This window comes from Halichoerus grypus, chromosome 14, assembly GCF_964656455.1.
Source record: "Halichoerus grypus chromosome 14, mHalGry1.hap1.1, whole genome shotgun sequence".
NCBI classification, from domain to species: Eukaryota; Metazoa; Chordata; class Mammalia; order Carnivora; family Phocidae; genus Halichoerus; species Halichoerus grypus.
In genome coordinates this window covers 77,056,680-77,077,747 of record NC_135725.1, presented here as the reverse complement: position 1 = coordinate 77,077,747, position 21,068 = coordinate 77,056,680, and the positions used below count along the sequence as shown (strand labels likewise).

General features: G+C 44.9%; 1 protein-coding gene across 4 annotated transcripts in view; it reads left to right on the top strand.

The window, feature by feature from the left end:
• The window catches only part of ASTN2 (astrotactin 2), an 865,335-nt gene that overhangs the window by 520,529 nt on the left and 323,738 nt on the right, over positions 1-21,068 (top strand). For all 4 annotated transcript variants that reach the window (XM_078061680.1, XM_078061681.1, XM_078061679.1 and 1 more), the window contains one exon: positions 19,162-19,328. In XM_078061680.1, coding sequence (XP_077917806.1) covers positions 19,162-19,328 — 167 coding nt within the window. The remainder of the gene's footprint in view (positions 1-19,161; positions 19,329-21,068) is intronic.

Sequence of the window (21,068 nt, the reverse complement as noted above, 5' to 3'; positions counted from 1 at the left end):
CATTTAGAATACAGAGAAGGTAGAAGAAAGGAAAATATCACCCAGAGTCATGGCATCTCCAATAACCACCATTAACGTTTTGGTATTTCCTTTTAGTAGTTTTCCTATGTGATATATATTTACCAGTTTTATTGTGGAATTTCAAATACATGTAGAAAAATGTGTAAAAACATCACATGCAGTTTCATCAGCAGTAAATATGTGATACCTATCTAATCATCACCCAGGTCAAGAATTAGAATATCGCCTGCATTCCAGAAGGCTTTTCTTAACACACCCACTGTGACTCTATTTCCCATTTTAGCACTTTCTCCCCCTCCGAAGTAGCCACAACCCTGACTTTTAATCACGCCCCTTATCTTTTCTATATAGTTTCTCCACTTATATGGGCATAGAACAACCATTTTATTTTATTTTTGCTTTTCAGTGGTGGATTCTCTGGCATTCAGCACATTTCACTAAGTTAGGTAAAACCCATCTTCTCTTTTGGTTGAAGCGAAAACTGGTTGTTAGCTGGTCCACAGTTTCATTCAAATCTAAGCTGCATTCAGAATGCAATACCTAAGTTCCTAATGTGGTTGGACCCTCTGTTAGACTCCAAAGTCACGGGAGTGAACGGTGCCATGGCTAACAAAGAGCTCAGTCTGTGTACCCAGCCAGAAATTGATACTTTGGGTCCCACCACCCAGAATCACATGTGAATGCCTCTTTTCAGCACATATACGGGGTAAACTCTCCTTTTCCAAATGATTCCCTCTGGTGTAGACTAGGGCCTGGGCTGGGCTGCCTCTTCCTCTCCTTTGAGTTTTTGGCGCCCACACGAGCATGTTTTTTTTTTTTCCCCCCCAGCTGGTCCAAACCTTGCAGGCTTTTTCTGAGGCATATTTTTAAATGTTACATCCTGAGTTCATCCTGGGTAGGAGGAAAACCTTTTAGGCAAGAGGTGGGGATAGAGAGAGAAAGGGAACTGATGTCTCTTGAGCTGCATTGAAGTGTAACTTTGGATCGTGGGATCCACCCAGCACACCAGCCAAATGGTATCGCCATCCCCATTCTGCACGTGTAGAAGGCAACCCGGGGAGGGGAGTGGCGTGCCCAGTGCCACTCACATTGGGATTGGCGGCCTTGGGATCAGAACCCCAATCGCAAGGGCTCCAGTAACCTTGATGGAAAGGTTGAGAACACCTTCCAAAGGTGTGGGGTCAGGCTTCCTGCGGCATCCCCATTGCGCTGGTTGATGACACTGGGCAATGATGTATTAACGTTCTCATATGCACATTACCTCAACAGGGGCTTGCCTGGAGAGTTAGGTGAGTGGTGTGCACTCAGCCCAGGGTCTGGCTGATGTTTAGTACTCAGGACAGAGCAGCTAGGGGACAGTTGGACAGGCTGCTGGGAGGCCTTGGAAAAAAAGACTTAAAGCACGGTTGCCTGGGGGCTGGTTGGTTAGCCCTGGCGGTGCCTGGCAGGGATATGAGAGGCTTAGAGGTGGTCCTTAGTTCTCAGCTCTTGAGTTTCCTCTCACCCACCTCCGTTCCCAAAACACTGGACTAAGGAAACCTCAGGGTCCGGCATCTATGGCATCTGTCTCCATTCAGGGGTAGATTTTTTTTTTCTTCTTTCTCTTAAATTGCTCTCTGCAACAACAAAAAAAATAAAATAAAATATGCAAACCGCCCAAAATTACACTCAACATACGCTGAATAAATATATACCCACAGAAGCATATGTTCAATGGCCGCTTGTTCCATGCTTTCCAAAGCCAACTAGCTTAGAAAATCATTTCTCACACAGAGCCCGGGTGATCGATGAGAAGGTGCAGCGTGAGGACACAGGCGCAAGCTGCAAATAGAGTTTTTAGATACAAAGGATGGGGAAGGGAAGGAGCCAGCGAGACCTAGCAGGCATCGAAAAGACCATGTCTTCAGGCTGTCCTGATAAAAGCCTGGCTCTGGCCCCTGAACCACTAGCTGACTACTAGGCAGAGCAGTGGGTGAGAAGGAGCTCTTTGGGATCAGGGCCCGTGGGTTCAAATCCCGGCTCTGCCACTTACTATGTAATACCGAGATAGGTTGCTTTAAACCATTTTGTGTCTTAGTCTCCTAGTATCAAAAAAATGGGTAAAATAATAGTACCTACCTTACATGATTGTTGTATGAGGAGGTATCGCCAAAGGGTTAAGGAAACGGACTCTGGCGCCACCTTTCCTGGGTCTGCCATTTACTGGCTGTGTGACGTTGGGCAAGTTAACGAACCTTGCTGTGCCTCAGATTCCCCATCCGGTAAGTGAGCAAGGTGATAGCATCCACCGCCAAGCGTTGCTTTGAGGAAGGGCCGCATCCATGGGAATTCAATGCTTAGAATGGGACCTGGCTCCACAGGAAGTGCTCAGATAATGTCTGGAAGCCATTTTTTTTTGCCAGTGCTATCTTGCATGTCCGTCTGTAGCGTGCATACCTTGTCAAAATTCTCGTGGCTCTGGGCCACTCTCAGAGAGAACAGAACATGGGGCTTCTTAAAGCTAAAATCTAAGCATCTGTAATGCTGACCTGAAGCAAGTCCTCTCCTCTCCACAAACCTCAGTTGCCCATTGGTGAGTGGTGAAAATAATAGTAAACCCTTTTCTGAGTAGTTGGGAAGAGGGAAGGATGTGCCTGGCATCGGGGGAGTGCGCGACCGATGTCCACTCCTCTCCCAGCACCCTAGCACCACCAAGTGCCTGATCCAGTGGAAGGTGGTTCTTTCGCTGAGTATTGCCTTTATCCCAGAAGGCACAGCTTAGGAATGGTGCGGGCCTGAGCTGAACCTCAACTCCACCCCACAGCTGCTCACTGCGTGATCTTGGGAAGCCCCTCTTCTCTGCGCCTCGGGGTCCTCTTCTTCCAACGGGGAGCTGAGTCTGTCTGGCAATCACACGGGGCTGGAACAATAGAATGTATGGGGAAGGACTTGAGAAACCTCAACACACACGGGAAGGGCAGCTCTGCCACATACTTGCCCTGTGGCCTTGGGACAAGTGACTAAAGCTGTCTGTGCCTCAGTTTCCTCCTCTGAAAATTGAGAACAGTAGTACCTATACCATCAGGCTATAGTTAACACTATGAGTTAATATTCTTTTTTTTCCTTAAGATTAATTACTTATTTGAGAGAGAGAGAAAACGTGAGCAGGGAGGAGGAGCAGAGGGGAAGGGAGAGAGAGAACCTCAAGCAGACTCCCCACTGAGCATGGAGCCCGACATGGGGCTTGATCCCAGGACCCTAAGATCCTGACCTGAGCTGAAATCAGGAGTTGGAGGCTTAACCGACTGAGCCTCCCAGGTGCCCCAACATTGTGAGTTAATATTCCAAACACATTTAGAATAGTGCCTGACACATGGTAAACACTATTAAGTGTTAGCTGTTATTATTATTAATGAACTATACAAAGGCTATTTATTATAATCACTAGACAGTTATCGAATAGACATTCAACAGGATTCTTGCAGGATTTTCTTGGGAAGGTGTTCTCTGGGGGCGCCTGGGTGGCTCAGTTGGTTAAGCGACTGCCTTCGGCTCAGGTCATGATCCTGGAGTCCCGGGATCGAGTCCCACATCGGGCTCCCTGCTCTGCAGGGAGTCTGCTCCTCCCTCTGACCCTCCCCCCTCTCATGTGCTCTCTCTCTCATTCTCTCTCTCTCAAATAAATAAAATCTTTAAAAAAAAAAAAAAAAAGGAAGTTGTTCTCTGTTCTCCCTTCCCTCAGCTCTCGTGCTTATTTGTACTATATTAAACAACTCCAAGGCCTCTGAAATATTATTACTTATTCTTCTCCCTGTGTTAGACTAGATGCTTTTTGAAGGCCGGGCCAAGGCTTTGTGAACTTGATGCCCTGGAGGACAGTAGGCGTTGAATAGGCATTTGCTGAACTGAATTCCTATTCTGTGCAGTGTTCTGGGGAGCTCCAGAGAGAGAGGTGGAAGGCTTTATGACTCCAGCCAGAAGGAGGACCAGCCGTGGGAGGGGGTTGGAGGGGTGGGCTGCAAACCATATCCTCAAGCCACTCCCACAAGAGCAGCCCTTCTCCGTGGTTCCCCAGCTTGGGTGTCACCTACTACCCAAATCCACCACCGGGCCTCCCTTGGAATTTCTGTGAGCCTCTTGATGAGAATAATAGGATGTCCAAGCTATAAGGCCCTTGGAAACCAGCTGCCACCTTTCTAATGGAACAGAGAGGAAGGCTGAGGCAGGAGAAGGGAAGAGAACTACCCCAAGCAGAGACTGTGATCTGCGTCTCCTAACTACCTGTGCTTCTCTAATGGGAAAGGCAGGTGGCCATAAATTCAGATAGCTAGCCATGATCGCCATGGGTACCAGCAAAGCCAGCAATGCCTTTCAGCACTGCTGTCATTCTCGAGCTTATTACTATTCTTGAGCATAAGCCGTCTTGAACCGTGACTTACCTCCCTCTGGGGGTTTACCCAATGCCTCCAGTTGGTCTAGATTCTCCTGGAGGTCAGAGACCACCACCCCTTCTATTCCTTTGTGTCTCCATTAGAAAGGAGCTGTGTGGTGCTAAGAGCATGGGTTTCGAGCCAGACTCACCCATGCCTGCACCACACCTCCACTCCTAGAAAGCTGAGTGACAGGGGAAAGGCACTTCTGGCCTTTTCAAAGCCTGTTCCCTCTTCAGCAACACCAGGCTAATAACAGCAAGCTCATAAAATCGTGGGCCTTGAGCAAAGCGGACTAAGGAGAATACCCAGTGTGCTGCCTGGCTCACAGTAGGTGCTCAGAGCACGCGAGTTTCCTTTCTCCTGTCTCCAGAAGTGTGTGTTGAACCCTGCACAGATGGCGGGCATGTGGCGAGAGAGGCCTGGCAGTGTTTCACAGAACTCAAGACAGAACTAAGCAACGTGACCAGACATTTTAGTGCATTCCAAAAATATTTCCCGGGTATCAAATATTAAAGTGATGATGATCACAATAACAACTTTCTATGTCTAACTCTTCCCGCACCCAACCCCCACAGCAATTCTACCGAGTATGTGTAATTAGTCTCAGTTTACACTGAGGTGCTTGAGTCTCAAAGTGTTAATGAAGTGACTGGCTGGCATTACACGGCTAGTGAGTGGCAAAGCCAGGTGGGATTCTAGCCAGGATCGGCCTGATTCCTAAGACCACGCCAGCGTCTCCGTCCCCTGTGCTGGGCACTGGGACCGTGCTGGAAAGGGGAAGCTGTGTGTCTTCCACTCTCTCTCCTCAAATAGCCCACAGACTCCTGGGGAGACAGACTGTGAACCAGAAGCCATCCGCCTGCCAGAATAGTGTTTGTGCTAGAATAATACTTAACACAGGACAGAAGGAAAAATGGTGCTTGCTGACTCCGGGCATCAGAAGGAAGTAGCAACTTCCACACCAGAAGCTTCTTTGTCCATCATGACGCTGAGGGTTCCCAGCAAACCCAGGAGGCAGGTAGTTATTATCAGGTCCATTTTAAAATGGGGAAACAAAAATCAGAAAGGTAAGGTGACTTGCCCAAAGTCACCCAGCCAGACTTTTTTTTTTTTTTGTCTCTTCAGCTTCCTTGTGATTCTGGAGTTGGGAGGGGATCTGCAGAGGGGAGGCTGTTTAAGCTTTCACTTAGAGGATACATAGGATTCTTTAGGAAGAGGAGGGTAGGCCTGGCTGGGGGCAAAGCGTGGACAAAGGTGCTGAGGTTGGACCTGGCAGGTGCTGTTGGGTGTTTGCCTATATGGCTTCCACATCCAGGTGGAGGGACACGTGAAGCAGGGTCGTGGTTTGGCCAGTGGGCCTGGGAGCTCTCCTGGGGACTCGTTCTCCACTCTGAGGTCTGAGGCTCCCCATTGTGCCTGCCTACGTTCCCCGCTGTTGATCCCTGTAATCTTTTTTTGCATGCCCACCCCCTTCCTCCATGTCAGCATCAGATTGAGCGACGGCTGAATTGGCATGAGTTGATTAAAACTCCTTGTAGTTATGGGCTCTCAACTGGCCTGGTTGTCCAAATCAATGTCTGCAGTAATAGGCAGGCTAGCTGGCCTTGTTGACAGATTGAGGCTGAGGAGGGAGAGGTGCGGGGGATGGGCAACGGCAGGATCTTCCCCACACACTCCCTTTCCAGGTTGTACTCCAGAGGCCTCCTGGGACTAGGGCAGCCAGGCCCACTTAGCCTCCGATCAAAGGGATGGTCCCTAATGAAGGCCTCTGCAGCCCTTGCTTAGCTCCTGCGATCCTCCGTAACCTCGCCTGTCAAACAAGTGTATCTTAGAGGTGCCCCTGAGTTTTGCTGTGAGGATTTGAGGAGATGGCATAGGGGAAAATGTCTAGCACATGGTACATCATTGCTTCCTTCCCTCTGTTTTCTTCTTCCTGGGATGCTGTATCTGATCTGTACATCTAGGACTCTGCTGCCAACAACCCCTATGTGTACCCTAAAAATCCACATCACGACCTTCCTACAAAGTTCTCAGAATTCTTGTGTAGCCCCAGCCAGTCTGAACCACTTGTGACATCACGGACAGGCCACCTTCAGGTGGATCAGGGAGAAAGAACCCCTTTTTTGCAATCAGGGACTTTCCACTGAAGGCTGCCTCTCACTTGCTGTGTGACCTCAGGCAAGTCACTTGGCCTCTCTGGGCTTTAGTTTTATCATCTGCCAAAGGAGCATGATGATGCAGGTCCTACCTCAGCATTGCTGAGAATATAGCAAAAACTGCCTGTGGCAATATTCTGCTTACCCTCTGCAGGTCAGCAGTCCTCTTCCATTGCTTCCTGAATGCATTCCCTATTTGGGGGAAAGTGACAAGAAATTCAAACAGCAGTTACCATTTTTTGAGCAACTGCCATTGTGTCAGACATCTGTCGGGTGTGTGCTCTGGTTTGGTTCTCTCATAAGTCCAGGGAGGTAGGAGCGACTCCCTCCAGTATAGACTTGTGGAAACTGAGGCTCAGAGAAGCAAGGGCACACAGGGAGGAAGTGGCAGACTTCACTCACAGTTGTGGGATCCTCTCCGGCTGACAGCGTGCTCAGCCTTCCACTCACAAATGACCTCATTGCCTTTGCTTTGTCTCATATAACCTCTACCGAGATCTGATGGGCTAGTGCGATTGGTAGGAAGCAGGACTCTTGCTAGGAGGTAGTATTGTTATTATGCTTCACTGGTGATGAGAGAAATCAGATATTTGCTGAGCCCTGGGAGGAGGACAAGGTTCTGCCCGTAGTTAGGCAGGTGTGGAGTCATCCTGGTGATGTCTTAAAACATGCTCAATCAATTCAAAGGGGATTCTCCACTCCCTTCTGAAATAGTTCTCTCCTTTTCACAGTTCATCGTTGTTTTAACAAAAAAACCAAGCAGCTCAGAGCTAAGAGTCTTGCCCACCTTCCACTTGTCCAATGCCTTCATTTTATAGTATAGCAAACAGACTCAGACAGCAGGACGTGCCTGCTGAAAGCTACCCAGCCAGTTAGAGAACAGAGAGAGGCAGACCCAAAACTCAGCTCTCCAGAGAGCCTTCATTCACATGCATTTCTTTTTACTGAGGGCTTGCTAGGGTTTGGCTACTTGTCTCCATCAACCCATTTGCCTGCTACACCCACTTTGAGACAGGTCTTCCAGATGGGGAAACTGAGGCTCAAAGAAGCATGACTAGCTCTAGGTGACAGCTAAGAAGAGGCTGGGTCTGAGGCTGGAGTACTTTCCGTGATCCCACCCTATCTCTCAGGTCCAAGATTGTCGAAGAGAAGGAAGATACCACACTGTTGTCTCCCGGGGCCTGAGGGAGGGGCAGGGCTCCCTCAGGTGAGCACCACCCTGGAAATCCCAGGATTACTTGCCATATGAGTCACTCAAGCCCCAGGAAAAGTTATTTTGTCTTGTAAGTTGGTTGTTTTTCCTTCTGCTCAGAACACCTGGCCCACCTTCTAGACCTGGGGGTGGGGTAGTGGAGCAGCTCATTACAAATTTTGTACTTGAAGCAATTTGCATTCTATAATTAATGAATATTAAAATGCATAATTACAATTGGAAACAAATGGCTTGGTGATGGATGTTGAAAACAGGGCTGAAGGAGTGAGAGAAGGCCCAGGGGATGGTAAAGGGGGCTGGGAGGAGTAAGGCAGGGCCAGCGTGTTGTAGAGACAGCTGAGAATCTGCCAGGTACACCTCCCCGACTCAGATCCTCAAGACTTTAAGGCTCAGGGACTCAGGCTCAGGGTCTTCCTGTGAGTCCTTGCCTGAAATGGAACAGAATGGAGACTGGGAGTTTCTGGAGCTCAGCTGAACTGGGTTTCTCATCCACTTACTGAAAAACCTCTGGCAAAAGAGCAGCCCTCCAAGGAATGGGGCCATTATGAGGTGGACCTGCCCCTTTTCTTCTGCCCACTCCCAGCCCCACAGAGTCTGCCTCTCACGGCTTCTTTTTATGAGCCCTAATAAAGTGCTTACAGATAACTGAATTCACTGACTTCAGTCATCTCTTCAAGGTAGCAAACCTAATCACTTCACAACTTTCAATGCCTTCCAGTTGTGCTTCGAATAAACTCAAGATGACTTCCCGAATAAACTCAAGATGACTTCCCATGGCTGAAGTCAGGGGTCAATAACTTTTTTGTATAAAGAACCATGGTAGTAAATATTTTAGGCTTTGCAAATCACATGTGTGTGTTGTTGTTGTTATCGTTTGGTCTTATAGTATTCCTTAAAAACAAAACAAAACAGAACTTTAAAAATTTAAACGTTCTTAGTCCTGTGGAAAATAGGCTGTGAGGGAGTAGGTGTCTTTTTCTCTCCTTCTCCTGCTAAATACAACTAAAAATGCTGGAGGTTATATATAAAACAAACATAAGTCTGTGAAAGGTGGAGAGAAGAAGGCAGACCAGCTAGGAACTTGGGGGCCCATGGAGATATGGTGGCCAGTACTTTGGATTTTCTTTTTGCCTCATATGTTCCAAGTGTGGAGCTGAAGGAGCCAGCAAGTCAGAAATGCCAGGAGGTAAAGACCAAACAAAACAAAATAAAAGCAAGCAACACAAAAACAACCCCAAACCCAAAGCCTGCTCTCTTCAGCCAGAGTCCCAGGAGAATGGCAGCCTATGAAGACAAAATTTTTAGACAATAATCACTCTAGCCAAACATCACAGAAAAAACATGGTCGAATCCCAACCCAGTCTAGCAAAGGCCAAGTAGGGAGCTAGACTTCCATTCTTACCAGACTGTAATGATACAATTTGATAATACTGTCTTCCCCTTTCCTTACTGCAAGGATGTCAGAGAAGGCCAAGTGGGAAAAGTGGGATTCTACTTCCCCTGACAGTAATGAGCTATGCCTCCACTTTCCCCTGCTGGAACAGTGTCAGAGGAATCCAGATAAAATAGAAGGTTTAAATAAGATCCAGAGTTAAAACATAATAACATAACATAATGCCCCAAGTCATCCAGGTTTCCATTAAGAATCACTTGTCCTACCAAGAACCTGAAAGATCTCAAACAGAATGCAAAAAAAGATTGCATAGATGCCATTACAAAAATAACAGGGATATTGGAAGTTAATGAGAAATATGTTAAAATAGCCATCATAAAAATGCTTAAACAAGCAATTAAAGCACAAATGAGAAAAACAGAAAGTCTTATCAAAGAAGTAGAAGATATAAAGGAGAAACAAATGAAAATTATAGAACTGAAAAATACAATCAAAAATTTTTTTTGAAAACTCAGTGGATTGACTTGACTAGCAGATGGAGAGGACAGAGGAAATAACCAGTGAATTTAAAGATAGAACAATAGAAATTACCCACTCTGAACATCAAGAGACAAGACTGATAAAAAAAATAAGGGGCCAGAAGGAGACCAGAAAGAGTGGAACTGAAAAAGTGCTCAAAGAAATAATGGCTGAAATTTTCTCAAATTTGGTAAAATGCATAAGTATACATATTTGAAAAGCTGAGGAAACTGCAGATTAAACACAAAGAAATCCATACCAACAATCATAGTCAAACTTCAGTTTTTCAAGGAAAACATCTTGAAAGAAAGGAGAAAGAAATGACATCTTATTTATAGGGGAAACACAATTTGAATGATGGTGGCATTCTCATGAGAAACCATGAAGGCCAGGAGAAGGTGGCACACATTTTTTAAGTGTTGGATGAAAAACAAAAACAAAAACTGGGAATTCAAAATCCTGTGCCCAGTGGTTATCTTTTTGGAATGAAGGAGAAATTAAGACATTCTCATATGAAGGAAAACTAAGAGAATTGATTGCCAGTAGACTTATTCTAAAGACTGGCTAAAGGAAGTTCTTGAAACAGAAAGGGAATGATAGAAAAAAGGATTTTGGAACACTGAGAAGGAAGAAAGAATACAACACAAATATGGGTAAATGCAAAAGACCTTCCTTCTCATTTTGAGTTTCCTACATTATGTTAGACGGTTAAAGTAAAAATGACAGCACTATCAGATGTGGTCTTAAATGTATTTAGAGGAATATTTAAGAAAATTACGTTGCAGATGGGAGAAAATAAAGGGATATAAAGGGAGGTAAGGTTTCTATACATGACTTAAATGAGTAAAATGATGGCATAAGTAGACTGTGATAAGTTATGCATACCTAGAGCAAACACTAAAAACTATACAAAGAGATGTACTTAAAAACACTATAGATAAATCAACATGGAATTTAAAAAATGTTGAAATAACCCACAAGAAGATAAGAAAAAGAAAACTGAAAAATGGAGATCAGAAAACAAAATAAAAATCTAGCTTAAGCTCTAAAATACCAGTAATCACATTAAAGGTAAATGGTCTAAAAATACAAATTAAAAGACAGAAATTGGCAGAGTTGATTTAAAAATAGGAACTCACTTAACAAATACAAGAAACTCACTTAATGTATAATGATTTAGGCAAGTTGAAAGTAAATAAAAAGACATATGCAAATCAAACAAAAGCAGGAGTAGCTATGTTCATATCAGAAAAAGTAAGCCAGAGGGAAATCATATAATAATGAAAGGGTCATCCACCAAGAAGTCATAGCAGTCCTGAATGTTTATGCATCAAACAACAGATCTGCAAAATGTGTAAAGCAAAAACCAATAGAACTAAAAGGAAAAATATAAAAATCCACAATTATAGTTAGATACACTGACCTTCCTCTCTCAACAACTGCTATAACAATTAGAAAATTACTGGTTATAGAATAACTCAATGACATCATCAACTAAAACGATCTAGTTAACATTTATAGAACACACTGCCCAGCAACAACAGAATACACATTCTTTTCAAGTGCCTATGGAACACATACCAAGATAGACCATATCCTGGGGCATGAAAAAAACTTCAGTAAATTTTAAAAATTCCAATCATACAGAGTGTATTCTCTAGCTACAATAGAATCAAACTACGAAGCAATAACAAATAACAGAAAAATCTTTAAATACTTGGAAACCTCACAACACATTTCTAAATAATCCATGGATTAAAGAGGAAGTCTCAAGGGAAATAAAAAATACACTGAATTGAAAGAAATAAAAATACAGTATATCAGAATTTGTGGGACACAGCTATCATAATGATCTATCCTTTCCTTGTAATTTCTCTGTGTCTTTATATTTAATGAGGAGGAAAGTTATAGCCATGAATGCATACATTAGAAAAGAAGTTTCAAGTAATAATCTAAGATTCCACGTTAAGAACCTACAAAAAAGAGAACAAAATAAATCCAAAGCAAGCAGAGGAAAGGAAATTAATGCACTTAAACACAGAAAAAAAAAACTACACAAAAGTCAATGAAATAAAAAACTGATACCTTGAAAATATCAAGAAAATTGGGGGGAAAAAAACTAGCAAGACTGATAAAAGGGAGAGAAGATACAAGTTATCAATATCAGGAATGAAACAGGTTATATACAATACAATTTGCAATGCCTAAAAAATAATGAAATACTTTGATGTAAATCTACTAAAACACGCATGGGACATGTATGCTGAAAACTACGGAATGCTGATAAAGATATTTTTTTAAAGATTTTGTATATTTTATTTGAGAAGGAGAGAGAGAGAGAGCATGAACAGGAGGAGGGGCAGAGAGAGAGGGAGAAGCAGAATCCCAACAGAGCAGGGAGCCCAACATGGGGCTCAATTCCAGGACCCCGGAGATCATGCCTGAGCCAAAGGCAGACACTTAACTGACTGAGCCACCTAGGTGCCCTCATGAAAGATATTTTTAAAAGATCTAAGTAAATGGAGAGACAAACTGTGTTCATGAATTGGAGGATTCAACATCATAAAGATCTCCATTCTCTTCAAATTGATATAAAGTTTTAGGATAATTCCTATTAAAACCTCAGCATGATCTTTTTCTTTTTATAGATAAAGACAAGATTCTCCTGAAACTTATATGGAAGGGCAAAGGAACTAAGAGAAGCAAAACTTCTTTTGAAAAAGTAGAATAAAGTGGAAGGAGTCAGCCTACCCTATTTCTAGATGCATATAGTTATGGTCATCAAGACTGTGGTGTTAGTAGAAGGACAGACCTATAGATCAATGGACAGAATAAAAAACCCAGAAATAACCCACATAGACAGGCTTAATTTAGTTTTTGTTTGGTTGTTGGTTTTTTTTGTGTTTTTTTGTTTTTGTTTTTGTTTTTTACAAAGAAGCAAAAGCAATTTAATGGAGAAAAGAGAGCTTTTCAACAAAGGGTGCTGGTACAATTGCACATTCACAGGCAAGAAAACAAACCTCACTGAAAGTCTCACACCTCATGCAAAAATTAACTCAAAATGTATCACAGAATTAATTGTGAAACATAAAGCCATAACACTTCTAGAAAAATACACATACACAAGAGAGAATCTTTGAGATTTGGGCTTGGCAAAATGTTCTTAGATTCTAAAAGTATGATCCATAAAAGAGAAAATGGTAACTTGGATTTCATCAAAATTAAAAACATTTGCTCTGTGAAAGCTCATTTGAAGAAGATGAGAAGACAAGTTACAAACTGGGAGAGAAAATACATTTGCAAGCCACTTCTCTGACAAAAGTCTAATGTCTAGAATATATAAAGAACTCTCAAGCCTTAGTAAAAAAAAAACCAAATCATTCAATCAGAAAATGGGCTAAAGACATTAAGAGACATCTCACTGAAAAGGATATACAGATGGAAATGGAGCACAAGAGATATTCAGCACCACTAACTGCTAGGGAAATTCAAATTAAAACCACAGTGAAGGTATTACTACACACATATCAGGATGTCCATATATATATGTATGGACAACATCAAATACTGTTGAGGGTGAATCACTCATACATTACTTGTGGGAATTTAAAATAGGACAACAACTCTGGAAAACAGTTTGGCAGCTTCCTAAAGAAATTAAATATGCAACTGTCATATGATCCAGAAATTATACTTCTTGGCATTTTTTTTCGAAGAAGTGAAAATTTATGTTTACACCATATTTTGTATGCAGATGTTTATAGCAGCTGTTCATTATAGCTCAGAAATGGAAGCAACCCACATGTCCTCCAGCAGGTGAATGGTTAAATGCACAATGGTATGTCCATACCATGGAGTACTACTGTGAAATAAAAAAGGAACTAAATGTTGATACGTCAGCAATCTGGATGAACATGAGAAGGATGTTGAGTGGGGGAAAAAACAGCCAATCCCCAAAGGTCACATACTATATGATTTTATTGATGTTATATTCCTGAAATGACAGAAATTCTATAATGCATTCCAAAGAATTCTATAATGTAAAGGAATGGAGAACATGGTGGTTTCTGGGTATAAAGGAAAGGAGTCAGGTGGGAAGTGGGTGTGATTTAAAAGGGCAACAGAAAGATTTTCTGTAGTGAATCAAATGCTCTGTATCTTGATGATCAATGTATATATCCTGGCTGTGATATTTTTTCTATAGCTTTCCAAGATGTTTCCCTTGGAGGAAACTGGTCAAAAGGTACACAGGATTTCTCTATATCATATTATTTCTTACAACTGCATGTGAATCTACAATTATCTCAAAATGTAAAAATAATAATAATATTTTTTTAAAAAAGCAAACGAACAGGGTTCAGACTGGATTTGGCTTGCAGATCATAGTGGGCCAACTCTGGCTTAAGTGATTTGGTCACTCCCTTCCTCGCATACCTTGCCTTGTGCTAGCTAACCTTGTTTTCTCCTGTCTCACTGAGCTTTGACCATCTGGCCTTCTCTGTTCCATAGACAGGCCAACACTGTTCCTCCCTCAGGACTTCCATATTTCCAGCTCCTTCTTGGATAATGCTTCCCACTTGCATTCACCCAGGAGACTCCACTCATTACTCAGAAGTCGCTCAGATGTTCAATGTATGCCTCCTTCACTCCATCCCCATTCACTTGGTTCGTTCTTCCTCTCACTTTTTTCACACCATGGGATAACCATTTTATTTATTTACTCATTAGTCATTTGTCTCCTCTCTAGAATATAAACTCCATGAGAGCAAGGCCTTGTCTCTTGTGTTTACTGCGATATTTTCAGCACCCAGCACATTTGGTTAGCGCTGAGAAGGTGTCCAGTAAATATTTTTTGAACGATCCAATGAAGGGCTTGTATAGGTAAGAAAGAAGCTGATAGTTTCAGTTAGGTTCCTTTTGGGGGGTTGGGTTCATTCCTTTACCATTTGTACGTTTGCCCTTCATTTATGAAGTGCCTACTATGTGCTGGGTTCTGAGCCAGGCGCTTCCGGAGTGTTTTCTCATAAAGTCTCCAGAAATTCCTCCATGAGAGGCACCATTACTCCCGTTTTCCAGCTGAGGAACATGAGGAGCTCTCTGAGGTGAACCACTTGCCGGCACCCTCAGGGTCACAAAGCCTGCATGGACTCAGGCCTGACTTCAGTTCCCGTACTCTTGTCTCCAAGCTTCCCCCCGCAACCATTTAAAGAAAGGAAACTGAGGCCCAACTGGGTTCAAGGACTTGCCCAATACACAAGGCAAGTAAGCAGAAGTGCCTGGGCAGGAGTTCTGATCTTCCTCTTTCTAGTGTGGCAGCATGTCTCCCTTTTGCTCAGGGACATCTTCTCCTGACTAAGAGGAAGTCTTCTCTGACCAAGGTGTCCCTTCTCCAGTAACGCCTAGTAACTCACACTGGCAGGGTTTTTCTTTTCCCATTCAAATTATCCTGTGCTTCTTAGTTTGTTCTGTTACTAGTCCTCTGTCTGACAGATACATAATATTCCTTAGCTCTCAGAGTAGATTCTAAGCTCCTTCAAATTACCCACAACAGTAGCTGCCACTTGCTGAGTGCTCTGCTGAGCATTTGATGCATTTCGCTCTCTGTAGTAGTTATCTATTGCCGCATAACAAATCATCCCAAAACTGAGCCGGGAAAACGAAAAGCTCTCACTATCTCACATCATCTTTGAGGGTTAGAAATTCAAGAGTGGCTTAGCTGGGTGGGTCTGGCCCCTCTGAGGTTGTAGTCAAGGTGTCAGCTGACTGAACTGGCCTGATTGGGGCTGGAGGGTCTGTTTCCAAGCTTACGCGTGTGCTGTTGGAAGGTCAGCCTCGCTGGCTGTTGGCCAGAGGCTTCCGTTCCTTGCCCCACGGGACTCCCTCTACTGCTGCTGACAACATGGCAGTTTGAGTTCACCGCAGCAAGTGATATGAAAGAGAGGGAGGGAGGCAGAGGGAAGCCTCAGTCTTCTATAATCTAATCTTAGAAGAGATATACCATCAGTTCTGCCATATGCTATTGGTCATGCCGAGCAGCGGCGGTACAGTGTGGGAGGAGACTGCGCCGGGTGTGAACGCCAGGAGGCAGGAATCACCGGGGACCATCTTTGATGCTGGATACAACTCTGTTTACTCCTTACAGTAATCCTATGAAGACAGATGAGGTTGAGTCACTGGCAAGAGGTTATGCAGCTTGTAAGAAGCCGAGCTTGGATTCAGACCCAAAGTTATCACACAAACACACTATACATCCTGCCTGGCACTCAGATGGCTCATTGGAAAAGTCGCAAGTGGCTACAATGTTGCAGACACTACGCTGAGTGTGTGCTGCAGCTGGGGGCAAGGCAGGAAGGTCCATTGTATTACAAACTTTGCATTTTGGTGAGTGAGACAGATGATAAGCAGTGAAGTAACTGAAATAATATGCAAGTAACCTCAAATGACGATACTGGTAGATCTAGTCTGCCCTCACCCACCTGCGAGAACTCAGGGCTTGAAGTCCACGCTGGATGAAGGGATGATCGTGTGGGGGCGATCAGAAAACCCACTTCATCTGCTCAGAACACCTTTCCCATGGTCACAGACTGAATGCAAGTTTAATTCTAGCTCTGCCTTTCATTTGCTGTGTTATGTTAATCAAGGAACTTCACCTCTCTGAGCTGCAGTTTCCCATCTGTAAATCATCATCAAGTTTGCCTTCAGCTAGAAAATGCGTTAATGTAAAGGGTAGTAAGTATGGTGGGTGGAGCCCCAAGTTGGGATGGGGGCCCTGGCTCTGTACCCTCTGCTCCAACGTGCTAGGTTTTTGGGGGGACACCCTCCTTCTCTCTGAGCCTCAATTTTAAAGTAAGGAAGTTAAGTCAACTCTAAATCCATCTTTGCTCCAATGTCCTGAGACGGGAAATCCATCAGTCAGTTAGTGACGGGGGAGTGGAGTGAGTTGCCTGGGAGTTAGCTAAGAGCTACAGAGCCAGAAAGCCTGGAAAGCCCCGCCCCTGCCACTTCTCCTCAGTTTCCTGGTCTGTAAAATGGGACTAATGATACTTCCCACCAGAATTGGCTTCCTGTGGGCACTGTACCAAATCACCACAAACTGTGTGGCTGAAGACGATGAAAATATATTCTCTGTCAGTTCCAGAGGGCAGAGGTCTGAAGTCATGGTGCTATGGGGGTCCTGCTCCCTCCAGGGGCTCCCTTGCTTCCTTCCGGCTTCTGGAGGTTCCAGCATTGACTGCCTCATGGCCACGTGGCTGAAATCTCTGCTGTGCATTCACATGGCCTGCTCATTTGTGTGAGTCCTCTCTGTGTCTCTATCTTATGAGGACATCCGTGACCATTCATATCTACCTTGATAATCCAGCTAGTCTGTGTAATGCAAGGACATTAATTTAATCACATCCGCCAAAACTTTACCATCGAAGGTGACATTCACAGGTTTCGGGGGTCAGGACAGAAACATATCTTGGGAAGCCATTATCAGCCTACCACACTACCTCATAGGTTTGCTGTAAGGACTAAGTAAAAACAGGTTAAGTGTTTCGATCTTGCCTGGATTACAGAACATACTTTTTTAAAGAATAAAAGTGGTAGGGAATTAGCTGGGGATGGGAAGAACCAGGAGTGATTCCATGCCCCAGATCCCTCCTGTCATCTGGTAAGAAGGTCAGCCATTCTTTCCAGTGCTCATCCCTGAGTCTCTGCGGATGGACAGACCCAGCCCCAAGTACCCGTAAATGGCTCCCAAATGACCCCGTGACCAGGTGCCCTCCTCTCTGACCCTGAGTGTTCCGAGACAAGCAGGGGCGTCCTCTGAGCTTGTATTAATATTTACAGCACTTCACTCACATGGAAAATTGATTTTTCTTCTTAAGCACAAAATGTAGCCAGTTTTATAACCTTTCTGCAGCTTGACAAAGGCCATTTATAACCCACTTTCTCAGTCACCCTCCCTGGCACCAGTCTTAAATGTCTCGAAGAACTCTCATGCATTTGTAATTATGAATTCTTCTTAAGCAAAATTTGATTTCCAGGAGGGCTGACCTTTTGTTGTTGTTGTTGTTGCTGTTATGGTAGTCTTTGTAAATTGATTTTTGTGTGTGTGTTTGTTATTGATGTTGTTCAGGATGGTGACTTGGGGAAGGGACTGGGGGCGGGGGGTGTGTGTATCATGGGGCCATTTTAATCAGTGATGTCCAGTGATGGATGAGGAGGGCTGAGCTCTGGGTGTTCATCTCTGTGGACAGGAAATGCCAGCAGGGTGACTGAAATTAAAACCTTGTACCTCGTTTTCAGTCCCGGGTGCAGGAGAGTTGGTCCTGCTTCTCTGTCTGTCAGACAGGAAAAGATGAGCTCAGCTCATCAAATGATGGAAAAGAAATAGCCAGTTGTCCCTACGGAATAGGATCTTCCCTTTATGGAGAACTTAGCAGATGCCAGGCACACTGATAAGAGCATTTGGCTGAGGTCACTCAAGATTGGAGTCATTGGGGTTTTTTAGGGACTGGAGGGCTGCTGGTTTGGTGACCTGGAGAGAGGTGCTCATGGCCAGGCAGAGGATCTGAGGCACCTGCGGAGGACCTTGCCTATCATCTTAAGGGAGATTCAAGGTGTTGCTATTGTTGTGGAAAATGCATTCATTTATTTAAGCTGGGGAGGGATGATTTAGAAATAGCACTCTGTTGGCCATCAGGAGGATGGTGTGGAAGAGACCAGACTGGAGTTTGCAGGCTCCTGCTGTGGGCATGCAGGAGTCCCATTCAGGACTCTGGAGACAGGGATGGAGACAAAGAGACAAATTCAAGACAGGAAGGAAGAGAACTCACGTGTGACAAGTACCAAATTGTGTGTGGAATTCTGAAGTAAGGTGCACACTCCCAGGATCCAATTTAAGCTTAACAACAAATCCACAGGGGTAGGTGCCATGCCCATTTAACAGATGAAGAGACTGAGGCTCAGAGATGGTGAATAACTTGCCCCAGATCACAGAGGGAGAAGAAGAAGAGCTGGAATGTAAATTCCTAACAGTAGGAACTCTTTAAAATATATCTGGCTGTCGGCCAGAGTGATTTTTTATCAATGGCAGACCCTATTGGACCATAATACATGCAATAAAGACGATGGTTCCAGCATTGTCAATAGGAGGAGCAGCTAACACACTTGCTGAACGTTTGCCGTGTGGGCTGCAGTGTTCTGAGCACTTTGCTGACGGTACCTCCTTGTATTCTCACACATCTCCCGGGCAGATACTGACAAAAGTCCCATTTCGCGGGCGGGCACACTGAGGGTCAGAGAGGCCACAGAGCTCTGAACTGGCCAAACAGGACTTTGGTGGAAACTGTCTCTGTGGTCCCTGCCGCATGCCCCTTTTCAGAAGGTGGGAGGAGAGGGCTTGGGGGACCCACCACCTCCTGGGCCATGACCGCCTGTTGCTCTCTCTCCCCCGAGCAGTGCCCCGAGGAGCTGAGGCCCATGAAGGACGGCTCCGGATGCTACGACCACTCCAAAGGTATCGACTGCTCGGACGGCTTCAACGGGGGCTGTGAGCAGCTGTGCCTGCAGCAGACGCTCCCTTTGCCCTATGACGCCACCGCCAGCACCATCTTCATGTTCTGCGGGTGAGTGTGTGTCCCCGAGGCCCAGCCACTCCCTGCACAGCGGCAGCCGGGAGATGTGGGGAAAGGTCAGGAGCTGCAGGCAGGCCAAGGCGGGCCTGACCTTCAACAAAATGCCTTTCTCTGTCTGCTCTTTCAGCCCGGGAAGCAAAAGGCAACAGGATAACCTTCTATTGGGTATTGGGAAGAAGAAAAGAAGAAGTAAAATAAATAATTGATTAATGGTTATAATAAATGGAATCCACGCTCAGGCTGTGTCCTAGGGTCAGGACAGTTTTGTGCTGAAGCCCCCTGCCCCTTCTGCATCCCCCCTAGAGCCCCGGCCAGTGTAGTTTGGAGACCAGACCAGGCACCTTAAAGGTGTCATTGAAGAACCAGCAGGTGTGCGTTAAGGACACAGGCTTAGGCCAGGCTTTCAACCCTGTTTCTTTCTTTCTTTTTTTTTAAAGATTTTATTTATTTATTTGAGAGAGAGAGAAACCACATGAGAGGGGGGAGGGTCAGAGGGCGAAGCAGACTCCCCGCTAAGCAGGGAGCCCGATGCGGGACTCGATCCTGGGACTCCAGGATCATGACCTGAGCCGAAGGCAGTCGCTTAACCAACTGAGCCACCCAGGCGCCCTCAACCCTGTTTCTGCAGGAATTTAGCAGCGCCCATTCAGGGATGGCCTCTACAGCCCTATCTGTAAGGCGAACCAAGTGGGGGCAGGGAGGCAGGAAGGGAGGCCATGCAGCCCTATGCTAAGATGTCAATGGCATTTTAAAATTCGTCTGAGACTGAAAGAAGGGGCACACTGGGACCAGCTTGCTGAGTGGCCCGGGACAAGTCGCTTTTCCTCTCCGGGTGCTGTCTGATCACCTATAAAATGAGAGCTTTGGACAAGGATGCCTACCATTCTTTCCAGTTTTCCTTGTTTTCCGTGCAGAGGACCTCAGTGGGAGTTACCTCTCTCCGGAATGGCATCCCACGGAGGGCTTGGTCCTCAGCAGTCACTCAGGGGAATGGATGCACTCTTTCCTCTCTGCCTCGCTCTCCTCCTGGTGACATCTCTGTTTTTAAAAATGTGCTCATCCTTTGACATTCTGTGACTCAGACAAATAATCCCATGCTTGTGCAAGAATGTCAGTCATTGAAATACGCTCTGTGCTTTACTGAGATAGAAAAACAGAATGAGATTTAACAAGAACCTTTTCAGTCCTACGTCTTATGCAAAAGAGGGTGGGGGAGCATGTATGAGTTTAATCCCAGTTTGAAAGAAAATGAATTTTACCTGCAGGGTTCTAGTCCAGGGCTCCGGTGTTCCTTCTGGGACATATTTCAGGGTCTCCCCCTCTATCCCAGTTACATTGGGGCTGCAGGTGCCTTTGAGCAGGTGTTGGAGCAGCTTGCTAGAGGCCCTAGATATGTATCAGTAAAATAAATAAGAAATAAATTAGTGTATGCAGACCTGAATTTATAGCTGTCTCTCCTCAGCTTAAGTGACTACAGGGCAGTGTTGAGTAAATTATGCATGGGCTTAGATCTGAGGCTTGAATACAGAATCAGCTGTGTTCTTATCATTATTTTTCTCCCTGTGTACTTGGTATGTGTGTGGGGGGCAGTCCTTCTGTTGCAAATAACAACAGTAACAGCAGCAGGGATGACACTAGTGGACTTGGACACAGAAATGGTCAGCACCTTCCGTCCGTAGCACACTGCAGCGGTCAAGGGGAGGCGGCAGACGTTAGTTCTCATCGCAGCGC